The sequence below is a fragment of the Carassius gibelio genome, chromosome B6, assembly GCF_023724105.1.
Source record: "Carassius gibelio isolate Cgi1373 ecotype wild population from Czech Republic chromosome B6, carGib1.2-hapl.c, whole genome shotgun sequence".
Lineage (NCBI taxonomy): Eukaryota > Metazoa > Chordata > Actinopteri > Cypriniformes > Cyprinidae > Carassius > Carassius gibelio.
Genome location: NC_068401.1, coordinates 27,864,408 through 27,882,366, shown reverse-complemented (window position 1 = coordinate 27,882,366; position 17,959 = coordinate 27,864,408). Strand labels below are relative to the sequence as shown.

The window sequence follows — 17,959 nt, the reverse complement described above, 5'->3', positions numbered from 1 at the left end:
ATATATATATATATATATATATATATATGTGTGTGTAATGTAATGTTTAAGTAGTTTCGCGGACGTCCATAACAACGTTGTATATTAGTCCGCTTATCCAGGTAAAAGAAACCGGCACTACTTTCTCTCGCGCTCTCGTTTCACACAAACGCAACAAGTGCAAGACAATTATTTTTTACAGTACATTGTGATTGAGATTTTTCTTAATAATAATAATAATAATAATAATAATGCATAGATAATTTAAACACAAATCAATATTTCATATCCACCCCAAAAGGCCGTTCGAGACGACTATTCCTTATATTTTACAAATCTGCATTGTATATAGTTATTTATGTTTATTCGCTGTCACTGAGTTTTATAATTACAACAAGACATTATAACTAGAATTGCCATCTTATTTACAAGCGCTGATAAATCCACATAATTTAAGAATAGATTTAAATGGTGATGCCAGTTTATTTCTATAATGTATGAGAAACAAAAGTGCAGCACACTTTGAATTTACTTTCTGTCAATAATTAGAATTTCTGGTTTGATGGCAGTTGGATTTTGACAATACTGATTTTTTTATTTTTTTATTCTCCTGGAAGCTGCACAAATTTAATATGCTATACCAAATATGGCTTTACTTACTGATGTAAAAGAAGATGCATGTTTTTACAGGATGGAGGTCAGAGAGCTGGGGCTGACTGTAGTGATTGACAGCAGGAAGTGCCCTCTGCCCTCTGTCTTCTACAAATCCCTGCTCATGGTTCAGGTGAGGATCTGCCTAGAAAACAATCAATCTGAACTAATCCTTTATGCACACAATCTAGAAATGAAGTTGTCCAGTAGGAGGCAGTCAAGAGTGCAACAGCAGTTACTCTTTCTGCATGTTTCACACACCAGCCTGTGTGTCTGATGAATGTGTGTGTTGTACAGGAGCAGGCCCTTCATGCAGTGCACACTATCTTGATGCTTGTTGATAAAGAAACAAATCCTCGACTGGAAAAACATCCTGGTCTACAGGTAATTAACACCCCTAAACACACTCGTTGTGCCCTGCAATTACGCCTTCATGGAAACCTGCAACCTTTTAATTAAGACCTACAGTAGAATATATACATGCCTTCAGCTCTGGGTGTTGATCTGGGCTTTGTAGGCTGATACACAGTACCTGTTACTATTACACAGATGTTAAACTCCTTTGGCATCATTTATTTTTATTTTAAAGCAATTTTATTTTTATTTTTTAATTCAGCGAGGATGCATTAAATTGATCAAAATTAACCATAAAAACATTTAAAATGTAACAAACAGTTTATGTTTCAAATAAATGCTGTTCTTTTGTTCTTTCTATTCATTAAAGAATCCTAAAACATATGAAATGTATCATATGTCAAAAATATTAATTAGCATGATAGAATGATTTCTGAAGATTCATGTGACATTGACGACTGCAGTAATGATGCTGAAAATTCAGCAGAGAATACATTAGATATTAAAGTATATTAAGAAATAGAATTCTAATATTTTAAATTGTAATATTATTCCACAATATTTCTGTTTTTGTTCAAATGAATGCAGCCTTGGTGAGCAAGAGGAGACTTTTCTCAAAAACATGAAAACGGTTTTACTCATGCTTGAGTGCAGTATGTTAAAGTACATGATCTTTTCTTTCAGATAGATGTTGTGACGTCACTAAAAGCTCTCCATAAGACAGTGGATGGACAGCAGTTGACCTCTGACCTTGGTGGATCCTTCCCTTACAGTCATGAAGACTGGCTACAATTTTACCAGGTTAGGTCAAGAGCAATCACAAAAACACCCAGTAATGCTGCCGTCTGACTGATGTCTTTACCTTTTCAGTGAATATCGACAGTCTCAATGTAACATTTTTATAAAATATCAAATGCAGAATTTCGGCCATCAGAATTTGCAATTCTTGCAACTTCGAGGTGCTCCGGTGGATCACAACATTTCGATCATGCAAATTGTAAAATGTATATTATATGAGGCCTGAGAGCCCAATGGCTCTTTAACTTACATATGTACTGTAACAACGTTTCCTAATCTTATGTGAGTTGATTATAAACACAATTTCATCTTGATGACTAGCAGTTACCTTCAGCTGTCTGTCTGCTGGTCACATGCTTTAAGTTTGTGCTTGTAAATGTTTTGTTGAGCAAATAGTTGAATAATCAACAGACACCCTTCTTTCACAGTATGTGAATGATTATCTAACGTGTGTTTCGCATATGTGTCTTTCAGAAACTTTCTCTCTTTCATCTGGACCTACAAGCAGCATCTTCATTACTGCAGACAGCAATCAGGAGACTTGATGTTAAAAAGACGGACACTGCAAAAGTAACTTTAGATTCTGCATGATCATTTCTGAAAATAGAGATGCACTGATATTGAAATTTGAACCGATACAATAAGCCAGTAATTAGTTGCATATTATGTCAGATAACGGAGAAATTCCGTGCAATTTTGTCTAAATCAAACACTGCAATCACTCATTCTGATCTCTACAAATGAATATGAGAATCAAATGTAATAATGCATTCATTTTAAGATTATGTTTAACATGTAAAGTTATTAGTGAGTTTTTAGTTTATTTTTTTTTTTATAAATAAATTACCTTTGAGTGGTGACTGTAAATGTGGAAAATAGGTGAAATTAACATGTAAAACGAAATATCAATAAATGAAATATTAATAAATATCAATACCAATATCAGTAAAATAAAAATTGTTATAGTACAGTTATATTTTATGCCTATTGAAAGGCACATTGATGTTGTTTTTGTAATGTGAAGCAACCAGATATGTTCAATAAATGATTACTAGAATACATAACATAAAATGCATGAACATAAATGCAGGAAGATTTCTCAAATTTTCACTAAATTTCTGCTAATAATAATAATAAAAAAAATTATTTATTTATTCAGAAATTGCACAAATTGAAAACTTAATTTTAAACAAATGCAAATAAATAAAGTAAAAATTATTTAATTTGACCTGCTGAGGAATTCTGCTCCCGAACGAACTAAATCAATGGTCAATTGTTCAGGATGTCCAGTCCTGCATCCAGCAGCAGAGGAGCTCCATGAAGATGGTGCTTGAAGACACACGATTGGTCGCCCTCCAAAGAGAAGGCGGGTCTATTCTGGCCAGGATCAGGAAGGAGGAGTCTCGATTTGCTCAGTCTGAAGACTTCAGGTATTTCTCTCAGCAGGCTGGGTTTAGTCACATTTGATCATGATTAGAGCTCAGCTGCGCCCATGATGTTTGGACAGCTGTTTTCCCAACACCAAGAGCCTTTAGACACACAGTGAGCTCCACTGGAGAACACATATATAATAAGAAACACAAACTGGAAAAGTATGGCCAGTATGTAGAGGGCACACAACACTTCTCTGTCTCTTTTCTGTCTCCTGCAGGGACTCTCTGGAGTCTGTGACGTGTCTGTATAACCAGGTGGAAGAGGCCGTTCACACGCTAGTGATGAAATCCAACCAGTCACTGCAACACCTCGAACATGTTCTTGTTCTGAGAGAAGCAGAAGACTCGCTCGGCACAGTATGCATTACATCCCATCACGACATCCCACAGAACGTGCTTCAGAGCTGAAAATAACACAAGATAAACATTGTGCCTCGGGGAATAATCATCCAGCGTTAGAAGGGCAGACGGTCTCAACCTTCATAGTGAAACATAACATCACTGTGCTAAATAAAGTGATCAGCATTTCTCAGCTGTCGGAGGAGAATGTTTTGAGAAGAGTTGGACTAACACTAAAGATTCAGGCTGGTAGATAGACATGCTGTTGTAAGGAGATTATGAAGAAATGTTGTGGTGCAAACGCATTTGTAGCACCAAAACATAGTCGTAAGCCACATATAATGAAAAAAGGTACTAAATGTAAAAATGCACCATTTAAACATATATCAGTAGAACTGAAAATTATGTTGTATATCCAACCTTGACTATGCAAAGATGGGAAATATGGAAACTGTGGCATGATCTACGATGCTTAACTAGAAGTGTGCATTAACTAGATCCAAAAATAACGAATTTGTGCTTTTAAAAATACTCTCAAAGTGCATAATCACATTCAGTAATCATGCATTTGTCATTTATGTGTGATATTTTATAATAGGGTCTCATTTGTTAGCATCAGTTCATACATTAAATTAATATTTGACCCAAAAATGAAAATTGGCTAAAAAAATTTACTCCCTCAGGCCATTTAAGATGTAGATGGGTTTGTTTCTACATCAGAACTGGACAAGTTATATCACTTGCTCACCAATGGATGCTCTGCAGTGAATGGGTGCCGTCAAAATGAGAGTCTAAACAACTGATAAAAACATCACATTAATGTAAAGGAATTTATTCACCCCAGTCCATCAGTTAATGTCTTGAGAAGCCAAATCCATCTGAACTCCAAACCATTGCTTCTGTCTAAAGAAATAGTCCATAATTCATAATAATTGCTTGGATATTGCCTTATTCAGTGGAAAGGTCATCTGGTCTGAATCAGGAGAGAAATAAGCACAGTTCAAGCACATTTTACACGCCACAACACTGGAGGAATCGCTGCATTATTGAACCGTGAACTGTCGATAATGTTAACAGATGGCGCTTTACTGTAAAGTGTTATAATTTTATGTAAACTAAGGGACGAGTGAAAATGGATTTCAGTGTTTATCATCACTGTAGCACAGCTGTCTTTATTAAAGAGGTCTGGTGGAGTCAGCACTAGATTCTTCTGGGAACATAAATACTGTACACCATAAATTGAGCTCTTTTAATGCTTGTGTATTATTAATTGTTGTTTATGTTGTTCACAGATCCAGAAATGGTGTGATGCAGAAGAGCAGTCATGGCAGAAAGACAAAGATGACACGGAGAAAACTCTGCTGAAGATAGAGCAGAGACTTCAAGACGTTCAGTCTGTTCTTATACAAGCCAAGGTAACATTTCCTCTAGATGAATGGGCCATAATATCAATGCCTGAATCTTATCAGACTAGTTAGATTGTGGATTATAGATTTATGTAAACTGCAGAGTTTTATTGAATTAAAAAGTAATCAAATACCAGAGATTATGAAAATGGTACGATAATGTGAATAATAATGAAGATTCATGACATTTCGAACATTTTTGAGGTATTGCATAATGTTTGCATGTCATTTTTATTTCTAGGAGAAAAAAGAAAAAGCGATGTTGTTGATAAAAGAAGTGGAGAGGAGAACCAAAGGAACGCACTTTCCTGAAACTGAGGCTTTTGCTAGTAACGTCACCACTTTCAAAACCAACATGACCGGGTTTCTCTTGAAAGCTGAGGAGCGTAAATCTGAGCTGGAGACTTCTGTCCATCTCTATCGTTTCTGTGAAGAGGTTCGTCAACAAACAGACAATTACAGTAACTGCCCTGATCAAAGTCAACATGAAACAGTTGCAAGCCGTTTAACTTTGTTGGTTTTTTACAAGCCATTTTATCCAAAAATGTCTTATTTATTATATATTTACCAAGTTTAAATCAAATAATCATTACCACATAATTATTGAAATGAAATTCCATTACAAATGAATTAATATAAACTATTGCAAAAAGTTTGGAATACTAACAATAAATTTCTTACACATTCTTTATATTTTAAAATAACTAATTCCTGTGATGCAAAGCGGAATTAATGGCTGCTGAAAATTCAGCTTTGATCACAGGAATAAATTTAATTTTATAAAATATCCAAATAGAAAATTTTTATTTTAAACTGTAATAATTTTTCACAATTTTACTGATTTTATCGTATTTTTAATCAAATAAATGCAGCTGTACTGAGCAAAACATTACAAATAATTAGAAACGAATCAAATAATATTATTTTCAATGTACTGTACAACACACAGACATTATTTAATAGCCTGAAATGACTTTCATCTTCTCTGTTTTCCAGGCCTCATCTCTTGTCAAAGAGTGCATGGAGTATCTAGAACACACCCAGAGCACAAACTCTCCCGAGTGTGTCTCCTTGAGCACACTGAAGGCTTTTGAGGAGCGTTTCAAAGACTTCTCGCCCCAGCACTTTCAGGACAAGAGCTCGGCGCTGCTGGAGAGGCACCCGGATGGGATATTCATGTGGAATGCGGTCTGGGCTCAATGCCGAGACATCAGACAGCGGCTCACCGAGATACTGCAGGCCTCATATAGAAATCAAACGCCTCTGGGATCGCCACAAAAGGACAGCGCGGCCCGCTTGAAAGGACCGACCCTGAGCGCAATCACAACAAGCCTTAGAGAAAATGAAGGCGACCCCCAAATAAACCCTACTGGCGGTCGTACAGAGACTCGAAATAGTCTTGTTAAAGAGACAGTGACGCATTTCCACCTCCACTGTGAGCCTGTGACGAGAGAAACATCACCGTCTTCAAACTCTGACCCAATAATGACCCAAAGCACGCACAGAGAACTGCATCTTCACCACTCATTCAAACCGAAAGAGGAAGGAAGAGGCCAACACTTCCACCAAAGCAGAAGCAAAGTTTCCACATCACACAATGAACCGACGATGCAATTAAAGAAGCGTCTTCGCATATACTCTCACAGCGACAGTGATCTGAGAAAGTCAGGCCGGGTCACCGAGGTCAACCACTCGATGCATTATACAGCCCTGGTCCGCTCTCGAAGCGAAGACTCTTGTCTGCCAGTCACCAGCTATCATGTTTCTGTTCGCAAGACTGCAGTCAAGCACAAAGACCAGAGATGTGCAGCTTCCGGTCAAGAGAGTGACTCAAGCAGAGCATCATGGGATGGACAGAGCTCTAAACTGTCTCACCAGGACAGCTTCTGTTCTAGCGCTTCTGGACTGAGCCAGAGCGACGTCAGTGAGACGAAATCTGACGAGCAGAGCTTGATTTCACCAGATCTTCCAGTCTTCAGGCCTGACCTCATGCTGGATCACAGCAGCTCTGTACTGTGAGTCAAAGTGATGAAGAATCGTGAAGATACAGAGCTAGACACATCTGTTTGCACACATCACATTCCAAATGAAAGGAAATCAGATGAAGCACCTTTCATTTTTATCCAAAATGTCGTTTCCATTTCAAAATATACCAATAATAGCATAACATAAATATTTTATGTAGCATTACTATTCATATTCTTAAAATAAAACGATTTATTATTATTATATTGTTTAATAAAATAGTTTTTGTAAATTGAAAATAAGATAATCATTACCACAGGATTATTAAATGTAGTTTAAAATGTGTTAAAATAAAATTGTTTCAATATTATGATAAAACAATATTTAATTAAATATTTTTTATTAAACATTATCCCAATTTTTTATGTATGTATTTTAATCTTAATTTAATTTGTATACAAAATGTAGTTTTAATTTCCAAATCTAGCAATAATAGTAAAAAAGTATTAATGTTATATATATATATATATATATATATATATATATATATATATATGTGTGTGTGTGTGTGTGTTTTATATTATATTATAATTTGTTATAATAAAATATTATTATAATTTGTTATAATAAAATATTATTTAATAAATCATTTTAAATATCCAATATTTCTGTTTAAATAAAATAATCATTACTTCATTATTATTTAATTAAGTTTAAAATTTGTAACAATAAAATTGTTTTAATGTTACAATAAAACAATAGCTTTCATTTTCTATTATCCAGTGACATAATTCCATTGCAAATTCAAAATAAAATTAACCCATGATATTTAATAAAATGAAATAATTGTATTGTTCCATTATAATTGTAATAATACGATAAAGATATATTTAATACAATTTTAATATGATATTATCCAAAATATAGTTTCAATTATCAATTCAGTTTAAATATTACATTAAAAAATATTAAAATAATTTTATTATAATATTATCTCCATCACAAAACTATATATGTGAAGTACCATTACCATAATGACATACATCATTGCATCACAACATGTACACGCTTTATTACATAAGTTCTGTTTTTCACTAGAAACCATATTTTAGTTTATTAGACATACGCTTCTGGGTAATTGTGATGATTCCTTCATGTTAATTCATATTTCAGGGCAGGAACGTAACATGTCTTAAACTGAATTATACAGATGTGCCCTGCCTGTAAAATAATTTCAGATAATTGAAATAGTAGGTTTGAGTAATTGTTTATAATGTCAGTGTTGTAGAGGAGCACATGGATCCTGTCAGAAGGCAGCAATCTTTCTGTCGCTCTCCTGACAGTAAGCTCCAGCGCATCATGAAGGAGCTGCTCCAGACGGAGAGAGAGTATGTGAGGGCGCTGGGGTACGTGGTGGAGAACTACATGCCGGAGCTGGAGCGTCCCGACGTGCCTCAGGACCTGCGCGGACAGAGAGGAAGCATCTTTGGGAACCTGGAGAAGCTGCGAGACTTTCACCAGCATCACTTCCTTCAGGAGCTGGAGCTGTGTCTGAAGGAGCCCTTCTCCGTCGGACGCTGCTTCCTGAAACACGTGAGCGCTCCGAGCAGGACACAGTTTTACAGCCTGATACCAGAGACGCTCTTGAAGCACCACAAAGAACCCATTAATGTAGCGTTACAGGACTTAGAAAATAAATACACTTATAATGAAAGAGCCATGCAACTCAAAAGCAAAAGCAGGTCACATTTCACCCCACAAAAAGACATGGATAACATGATTATATTTTGCATAAAGAAAATTAAGCCTAGATATTTGTCATTTTTAGGAGATCATAATTTTAGGAACATTACTATTTGCATTGCATTATTTCCATGACATTTAAGAACATATTTGCAAAATGAATGCCAAAAATTGAATTTTCATAACTAAAATAAAAGTACAGTAAATTATGTTATGCAATAAATATATATTTATTATTGTATATATTTAAATTGCAAGGTACTTAAATGAGATTGTAGTGTGGTTTTTATACTTATGCTGCTATAAATAAAAAACAACAGTATCTAATATAATGTGTATTAGAGAAAAATAAAAGATTTAAATTGCTATGTATTTACACATAATTATAGATGTTTTTTTTTTTTATATTTGAAATACTTAAAAAAACTGCATCCAGTATTTGGAATAATGAATATTGCTTACAAACAAACAAAGAAACATATAAATGTAAAGATATGAGGAGAATATATATATATATATATATATATAAACTGTTTTGATGACTGTGTCAATCTCATAAAGAAACAAATGCACATGCAAATAAAAAATAAAATAGCCCACTTGTTTGCACCATGATTCTAACATTGTGTCTCTTAAATTCAGAAAGAAAACTTTGGTCTGTACGCATTATACAGCAAGAACAAGCCTCGCTCTGAAAGACTGCTCATCGATCACGGGAGAGACTTCTTTAAGGTCAGATTTTCATCCAAATGTCATATTTTAAGCTAATTTCATCAGTATTCAGTAGAATTTGAATGTGGGTCCGAGACAAAAAAGGGTTTACCATAAAAACAATGTGTAATACTGCTTTAAATTGTTGATTTTTTCCCCAAACATTTTTAAAAAGTTTTCTGTGTAATGTAATTGCAATTTTGTTTTTGTTTTTCAGAGCAAAATATAAATATCATACATTTTCCCTTGATTTACAAAAGACAGCCACTAAAATATCATTCAGTGTAACAATCTTGTCAGGCATATTTACAACAGACTAAAATACTAATTACTTTCATACCAAATACTAATTAGCTGTAATTAGACTTGAGTATTGAATTTGACACTATCTTGGTTTTGCCCATTTGTCAGTAAGAGATTTTTTACTCATTTAAAACACAATAAAATGTAACATGCTCCATTATTCTTTTATATATTTCCATATGTACAAGTCAGAGTAAGCATGTTTGAATTATTACATAAATATTATGTTACACTGAATGACAATGTAACATTATTTCAACCAAATATTGACATTTTATTCTCCATAAACGTGTTTGCACCTTAAAAGTAGACACTTTACTTGGATTTAATGTGCTTTCAATGGACGTAAAATCACATTTATAAATTTATTTTGATGCAGACTCCTTAACATCTTTGACCCATGTATAAACAGATGTGGCACAACTTTAGATAAATAAAAACAACATACAAATAATATATACAACATATACAAATACAAATTTGATCAACTTAAACAAATATGAATGTTACCTAAAAGGACTAAAATTACTAGAGCTTAAATTAATTTAGCTTTTTAAATTAAAGCCAAACTGAAATATTTTTAAATCAATAAAAAATTACAAAAATGACAAAAGTTCTGTAGCAACTTTCATTTAATGATAAATCATATAGCCAGAAAAAGCCATTTTTAATGATAAATGTATGAAATCCCATTCATAGCATCTCATTTATTACATATACAGCGAAATCAATCTATGAATTCGATGTTATTTGATGCTCAACAAAAGCATGTGTACTTTTCTATGTTAAAGTATTACACACATAAATGATGCCTATCCAGCTCTTTTCTGTTGAAGCTTGTGAAATAACAGGGAAAAATTCTTCAGAAAATAAGATTATGAAATAGTTTATCTGGTGATGCGATATATCAGACAAAAAGGAAAGTACTGTGCAAACATTGGGAAACGTTGAGGTCATTCTGTTGGAAATCCGTGGCCTCGGGATAAAGCTTTCATTCGGCAGAAGTTTGACTCTTCTTGAAATGAGTGGCGTGATGATTTCCATCTAAATACCTGTCAGAATAAACCAGCTCATGGGGGACACACATAACACAAATATTCAGTGTTGACCTTGCAGAAAAGTCATAACGGCATTGATTTCTACAAAATTCTCGTTGACCTCATGCTATCAATAAACAAACAAGATGAGACATAAAATGTCCTGTTTAGACAATCATTGATGAGTTTAATCCCAAACATTCTCAGTTCTGTCGCCGTGCTTGTGTATTAATTGTAGTGATCTGATGTGAATTGCAGCGGAAGCAGCAGCTGCTGGGTGATAAGATGGATCTGTCCTCGTATCTGCTGAAGCCCGTGCAGCGCATCAGTAAATACGGTCTGCTGCTGCAGGACATGCTGTGTGAGTGTGAGAGCGGCGCACACGCAGGACACGAGCGGCTCCAGATACAGACCGCGCTGAACATCATCCAGCTCCAGCTGCGACACGGAAACGACCTGCTCGCCATGGACGACATCCAGGACTGTGACGTGAGTCAGCGCTAAATCACACTGTTACAGGTTTGGGTGCTTTAAACTAGAGCTGAAATTAAGTCAAATATGAATATTAGATCTTAAACTTTTTTTTTAAAGAAATGTTTCTTTGGCAACTAAGCAATACAAGTTTAGAAGTTCTAAAATTGCTCATTTTAAAATTCTAAACTAAATCAAAAATCATTTTAACAAATTAATGTTTTTTAATTTTTAATTTTTATTCATGCATTTAAGAAACCAACAAGATGGCACATAAAATAATACCCCTTTGGACTATTATTCATGGGACTTTTATTCTTTATATTCCTGAGTGTGATACTTCTGATGCTTTTCCTCTAAATGAGTTATAGTAATAATTCTAGTTCTATAATCTAAATGAGTATTTTTAGTACGTATATCCAAACTATTGTTTTTGGAAATTCTAGTAATATAAACTATGAACTACGTTATTGTCTAAATAATAAAAATGAAATAAATTAAAATATAAATATTGGATAACTAAAGTGCTAAAATTAAAAAAAATTAATTTACTCATTTTAAGTTACTTGTTTTAAAATATGAATTAACTAATTTATTAATAAAATAAATTGAGCTTTATAAATTATAGTTGAATGAAGATTATTAAAAATAATAGTAAAAAGGATAAAATTACTAAAACAAACAAAAATTGAAATAAAATATATTGAAATGTATAAAAAATTTACAATATGAATAAATAGTATAATAGTATATTCATAATATTAAATTGAAACTGGAGTGCCAGAAAGATGAGATTACAACATCTCAGAATACCTCAGTTCCTTTTTTCTTTTTTTTTTCTTTTTAACAGAACTAGGCAAATTTCTTCTGAAACCCTGTCATTTAGAAAAGCATGTCATTGCAAGCGTCATTATTGCACACACGGAGGGTCAGAGATTTGAGAGGATGCATTAAACTTCAGTGTGTAAAATACTTACGTTGAATGAACCTGAGTCATATCTAGAGAACGGAAAGTTACACAGACTTAAAGACAAAAAAACAACAACCTAGCACTAACACTAAAATCCACTAAAAACCCTTAGAAATACCATAGCAGCACCCATCAACTTGCACAGGTTCAAAGTCTGTACTGTTTATCTGCTTAGTCATAAATCTATGATATGTGTTGTTTTGCATAATAAGGCAAAACATATTTGTCTGCAAACTGAATGCAGACTGAAATAGAGATATTTTTATAGATCAGGATGGTCGGGCGTGAGATGTAGGTGAGTTTTGCCCACTTCACACAGTGTCTATAATTAAAAAAGATAAATACCATCATATTTCATGCGTTTATTTTCAGACAGCAAGCTTTTATAAGAACAGTGAACTAACTGGTTCACTCCCTCCACCTGTGTGCTGAGACAGTTGTGTATATATAGTAAAAGCAGTTTTGTTGTAAAATATCATTACAATAATTAAAAACAACTGTTTTTTTTATGTTAAAATTTATTCATTCCTCCAGTCTTCAGTGTCTCATGATCTTCAGAAATCAGAATAATATGCAGCTCAAGAAACATTTCTGATTATTATCAATGTTTAAAACAGTTGTGCTGCACAATATTTTTTGTAGAAACTGAGATACGTTTCATTTTTCAGGATTCTTTGATGAATAGAACGTTTTGAAATAAAATAAAATCTTCATTATAAATGTCTTTACTATCACTTTTGATCAATTTAATGTTTCAGTAATTAATATTATATTATTAAATTAATATAAAAAAAAATTCGACAACACACCTGTGTTCAACAATGATAATAATCAGAAATGTTTCTTGAGCAGTAAATCAGTATATTAAAATGATTTCTGAAGATCATGTGACACTGAAGACTGGAGGAATGATGCTGAAAATACAGATTTCCATCACAGTTATAAATTACATGTTAGTATTTATTCACATAGAAAATAGTTATTTTAAACTGTTCACAATATTACTGTTTTTATTATATTTTTGATCAAATATATGCAGGCTTTTCCTTTATAAACTTTTAAAAAGTAATTATTCCAAACTGAACAGTAGTATAGATATAAAAGGTTCTGAAGGTGAATGCAAGTCAACTTTTTTGATGTTTTAATTGTTTTGAAAAAACATTCTGAATGCAAAAGCAGTTAATATGTTAATATAAAAGCATCTGCCAAATGCGTTCATGTTATTGTGTTGATGTGTGTGCAGGTGAATCTGAAGGAACAGGGCCAGCTGATCCGTCAGGACGAGTTCATGTTGACCTTCAGGAAGAAGAAATGCTACCGTCACATCTTTCTCTTCCAAGATCTCATCCTCTTCAGTAAGACACGCAGAACCGACGTCGGGAATGACACGTACATCTACAAACAATCATTCAAGGTAAACCTCTACATTACTGGACAGCTCCAAACAGAGACGGCTTTCCCTTTAGCTTTCTGTGCTCTCGCAGACGTCAGACATCGGTATGACCCATAACTCTGGTGACAGCGGGCTGTGTTTTGAGATCTGGTTTCGAAGGAGGAAGTCTCAGGACACGTACGTCCTTCAGGCACCGAGTCGAGAAGTGAAGGAGAACTGGACCAGAGACCTGGAGAGGATCCTGTGGGAACAAGCCGTCCTCAACAGAAGTAATCAGTTCGCTTTGGTCTCGATAAACATGAATTATGATTATTTATTATGAGCTAATCTAGTTTCTTGCTCTAGGTTTTATTTCGATTCAGGTTATTGTATTGCTTAAAGAAAATGAAAGTCTGTCATCATTTACTCTCCCTCAATTTCTTCCAAACCTCTGGGAACACTTTAGAATATGGAAACACTATTAACTATTAACTAGTTGCTTATTAGCATGCATATTAATAATTATAAATCACATATTAATGCTTTATTCTGCATAACCATAATCTAGATCCCTGACCTCTACCCTGTGCCTACAACTACTTAACAACAACTATTTTTATTATTATTATATTGTTTTTAACAACTACCTTAGTGTCAGTAAGCAGTAATTTGGAGTTTATTGAGGGAAAACTCTTAGATAATAGTGGAAGTGTTGTTTTGTTTTTTAAAACAAACAAAAAAAAAAAACGATATTTTGAAGAATGTTGGTAACCAAACCATTTCTGGTCTCCATTGACTTCCATGTTATTATTATATTATGGAAGCCACTGTTTGGTTGCCAATATACTTCAAAATATGTAAAAAAAAAAAACAACACACATTTTGATAGCAAATTAGAGCCCTAAAAATAACCTGTGATTAGATTTGATCTCTTATTCTCTGGCAATCTCTTGAAATATTGCTGGCTTTTTGGGAATTCAATCCTCTTCAGGTGCAACTTCAAATGAAATCCCCAACTGAGATGTAAATCGTAAAAAATGTTTGAAGTTAATCTACTGTAGGTTTACTGTAAAGCCGTGATTTAATGCAGTTATTGCTGCAATCCACTCTTTATCTTTAGTTCTTTGTTTGATTATAAAATGAAAACCTTGCAACCTCAGCACCTCATGAGAATCAGAAATGTGAAAGTTAATAAAGACGTTTTCTTGTGTGTTGAGGAATGTGATAAGGATTGAAAGATGAACGACAGAATCTCACCTCCCATATGCAGCTGCATGCATTTATTCATCACTTTCACTTTCATCACATTTTCCCGAAAATAGTCCACCCATTCGATGCGTCCCATAGATGTTTAACAGCCGTGCTTTTCATCAGAATTGGTTGCACTGTTGAAGATGTGAGCATCAAGCATTGCTGGTGTCCATTCGCTTTTAACTCACATGCACTATGCACTTTTTGCACGATGCAATTTATAAAAGAAAAAAAATATTTAAGTAGATTTTCTTAGTCATTATTGGATTCAGTGTGCGGCTAGCCGCCTTCTTTTTCATTTTTAAGACCCTGGAGCACAAAAGCAGTCATAAGTAGCACAGGTATATTTGTAACAGTAGCCAACAATACATTGTATGGGACAAAATAATTTTCTTTTATGGCAAAAATGATTAGGATATTAAGTAAAGATCATGTTCCAATGAAGATATTTTGTAAATTTCCTACCGTAAATGTATAAAAATGTAATTTTTGATTTCTAATATGCATTGCTAAGAACTTAATTTAGACAACTTTAAAGGCGATTTTCTCATTATTTATATATATATATATTTTTTTTTTTTTGCACCCTCAGATTCCCGATTTTTAAATAGTTGTATCTTTGCCAAATGTTTTTCTATTTTTACTAACTTATTCATTCAGCTTTCACGATGCATAAATCTCAGTTTCAAAAAAATGTTTTGTGCTCCAGGGTCACAGATGTTATTAATAGCCCCGGCTTGTTTGTTTGCTGGTCTCCTCGCAGAGATCCGTATGCAGGAGAGGGTGTTCATGGGAATCGGTCATAAACCCTTCATGGATATCCAGCCCAGTGAGATGGCCATCAATGACCGAGCCATCAACTGCTCTCCCACAGGACGAGGTGAAGCCCCGTCACGGTTAAACGTTGGGTAGCCTGAGAGATTGATCTTATTTAACTCTATATGATATTATATCGTAGGTGGGATTCCTGTCCTCCGGTTGAACTCCGTTGGCTCGGCCAGCTGTACGTCATCCTCTGGAAGCCAATCATCCTCGTCCTCTGGATGGGGCTCCACATCTCCTGTGGGTCATGTGAGTGGAGGAGATGTTGTCCGGTACGTCCATGGGACATCAGGGATCCTGGAGGAAGATGATTTAGACCAGGAGAGCGGAAACCAGAGTACACTGGGTACGTCCTTCTTAACAATGACATCCATGCAATGTTTCATCTGGTCATGCTTTTTCTCAATCAAATAAATAGTTCTGATAAAAAAAAACTATCTTGTTATTTAGATACATTCACTGCAGTTCAACACCCAGGTGCATATATTGAGGTATATATATATACAATATATGCAATAAACTGTATGTTGCTAATAGGATGTGTTGTGTTTCAGTGGAGAGTTCGGTGTCCTCAGGAGAAAGTGTTAGCTGCTTCAGCAGTTCTGGTCACAGCTGCTCGTCTGTGATTGGTGGAGACTGTGACCACGCCCAGTCTCAGACACCTGTCGTTGGGGTGAAAAAAGCGTGTGCCCACAACCACGAATGCAGCGTGAAACCCACTAACCCAGCAGGCCAACCCACAGACCATTCGTGCACTACAGTATGGCATACAGATTTAACTGTTTTCATAGTACTTAGGAAATTTCTACTTTGTGCATTACCGTTTTCGAGACTTTTAAGCTGTTTAATTTTAAGCTAACTGGTTTAAGCTATTTTTATAGTTAATTTTCAGGTGTGTTGAGATTTGGAATATTCTGTATATTTATATTTTCATTTACTCTCTTTGTTCTTTACAGGTTCAAGGGACGAGCGTCATAGGAAAGTCAACTGAAGTATAGCCCATCGTGTATGTTTATACTGTAATTGCGTCATGCTTTTATGTTGTCAGGCCCATTCTTTTCACCTTTTTACCTTTTATACCTATCAATCCTGTGAAACTCTAAAATAAAGTTTATTTTATTTATTTATTTCTGTGTGAGTGTGTGTGGACTAACCTTTAAATGTTAAAAACTTACATTTTTTTATTTTTTATTTCTGTTTCTGTTAGCCTTTATTGCACAGATGATTAAAACACAAACAGTGGTGTAATCGTTTAATAAAACTGCTTTGATAAAAAAAAAAAAAGTCTCTGGTCTGCAAGAAATTATTTAATTCTCATTGGAATTATTTTAAAAACTTATTTTATAAACTTTGAATGAATGTGAAAATGTTATTTATATTTAAACACACACATTAAGCCCCTGTATAGTTTAGTTGAGGAAAGGATTTTAAAATTGTATTTCCTAAAGATAACGTGGTTCTCGACCTTTTTGCCCACAAGGCAAAAAGGAAATATATAAGTAAATATTCCAGGGCCCCCACACAAGACTTTTTGACATATGAGATATGAGAGTGGAAGAACATATTACAAATCTAAGGAGGAGAATGAGCTTCCTCTTATGGTTCTACATGGCACCTTTTTAAAAAGATATAGGTGCCATAGCACTTTAAGTGTTTTTCTCTTTGAGTATGAGCAAATGAACCACCTTTAGTGCTATTTAGCACCATTTTTAGAGTGTAGATCAAAATGTATGTCATTTTTGGAAAATGAATGCGAGTTAAGTTGGGGCTACACATTGCAAAACATCCTTTAAAAACTTCAACAGAAATACTTTAGGACTGACCTGCAGTAGTTCACGTCTGTCTAGACAGTGGATTCATCACAAGATTTCATAATTCTTAATATTTACTGATGTCTGTGGTGGTGTTTGATTTACCAGAATGATGTAACTTCCTGCAGAATTATTTCATTGCAGGACTGGATTTTGTTTGTTAAAGGGGTTTTAATTAGCTAAAAACAACACATGACAAGATGGAAAGTGAGGACATATGATATAAAGGCCTATAACAATAATTACCAATGAATATCATTCTGTAGAAAACATTTCGATTACCGACAGGAATAACAGAAGAAACACCCTCTGATCACTTGGTTATTTATTTATTTATTTATGTATTTATTTATTGTAGCAGCAGCCAGAGACCAAAACACATCCACTCAAATTAGCTTAAATAAAGTTCACGGGATTGTGATTTTGTGATTAAATATGCAAAATAACATTATAAAAAACGTGAGGTCATCTTCAGTGTAATAAGACAATATTATACTATCAAGCACAGGCAAAGGTGGAGTGAGTAATATGTACTGTATGTCT

The 17,959-nt window shown here is 34.2% G+C and overlaps 1 protein-coding gene across 3 annotated transcripts in view; it reads left to right on the top strand.

Moving 5' to 3' along the window:
• quo (quattro) overlaps nucleotides 1-16,732 on the top strand; it is a 32,959-nt gene extending 16,227 nt beyond the window's left edge. For 2 of the 3 annotated variants that reach the window (XM_052559485.1, XM_052559484.1), the window contains exons 6-23: nucleotides 670-763; nucleotides 928-1,014; nucleotides 1,669-1,785; nucleotides 2,257-2,352; nucleotides 3,064-3,212; nucleotides 3,434-3,572; nucleotides 4,847-4,969; nucleotides 5,202-5,396; nucleotides 5,957-6,975; nucleotides 8,206-8,518; nucleotides 9,311-9,400; nucleotides 10,978-11,208; nucleotides 13,404-13,574; nucleotides 13,645-13,822; nucleotides 15,547-15,663; nucleotides 15,742-15,951; nucleotides 16,160-16,365; nucleotides 16,562-16,732. In XM_052559485.1, coding sequence (XP_052415445.1) covers nucleotides 670-763; nucleotides 928-1,014; nucleotides 1,669-1,785; nucleotides 2,257-2,352; nucleotides 3,064-3,212; nucleotides 3,434-3,572; nucleotides 4,847-4,969; nucleotides 5,202-5,396; nucleotides 5,957-6,975; nucleotides 8,206-8,518; nucleotides 9,311-9,400; nucleotides 10,978-11,208; nucleotides 13,404-13,574; nucleotides 13,645-13,822; nucleotides 15,547-15,663; nucleotides 15,742-15,951; nucleotides 16,160-16,365; nucleotides 16,562-16,603 — 3,577 coding nt within the window. In that variant the 3' untranslated portion in view covers nucleotides 16,604-16,732. The remainder of the gene's footprint in view (nucleotides 1-669; nucleotides 764-927; nucleotides 1,015-1,668; nucleotides 1,786-2,256; nucleotides 2,353-3,063; nucleotides 3,213-3,433; nucleotides 3,573-4,846; nucleotides 4,970-5,201; nucleotides 5,397-5,956; nucleotides 6,976-8,205; nucleotides 8,519-9,310; nucleotides 9,401-10,977; nucleotides 11,209-13,403; nucleotides 13,575-13,644; nucleotides 13,823-15,546; nucleotides 15,664-15,741; nucleotides 15,952-16,159; nucleotides 16,366-16,561) is intronic. The other variant, XM_052559486.1, reaches the window with a different exon arrangement.
• Nucleotides 16,733-17,959: the final 1,227 nt, after the last annotated feature.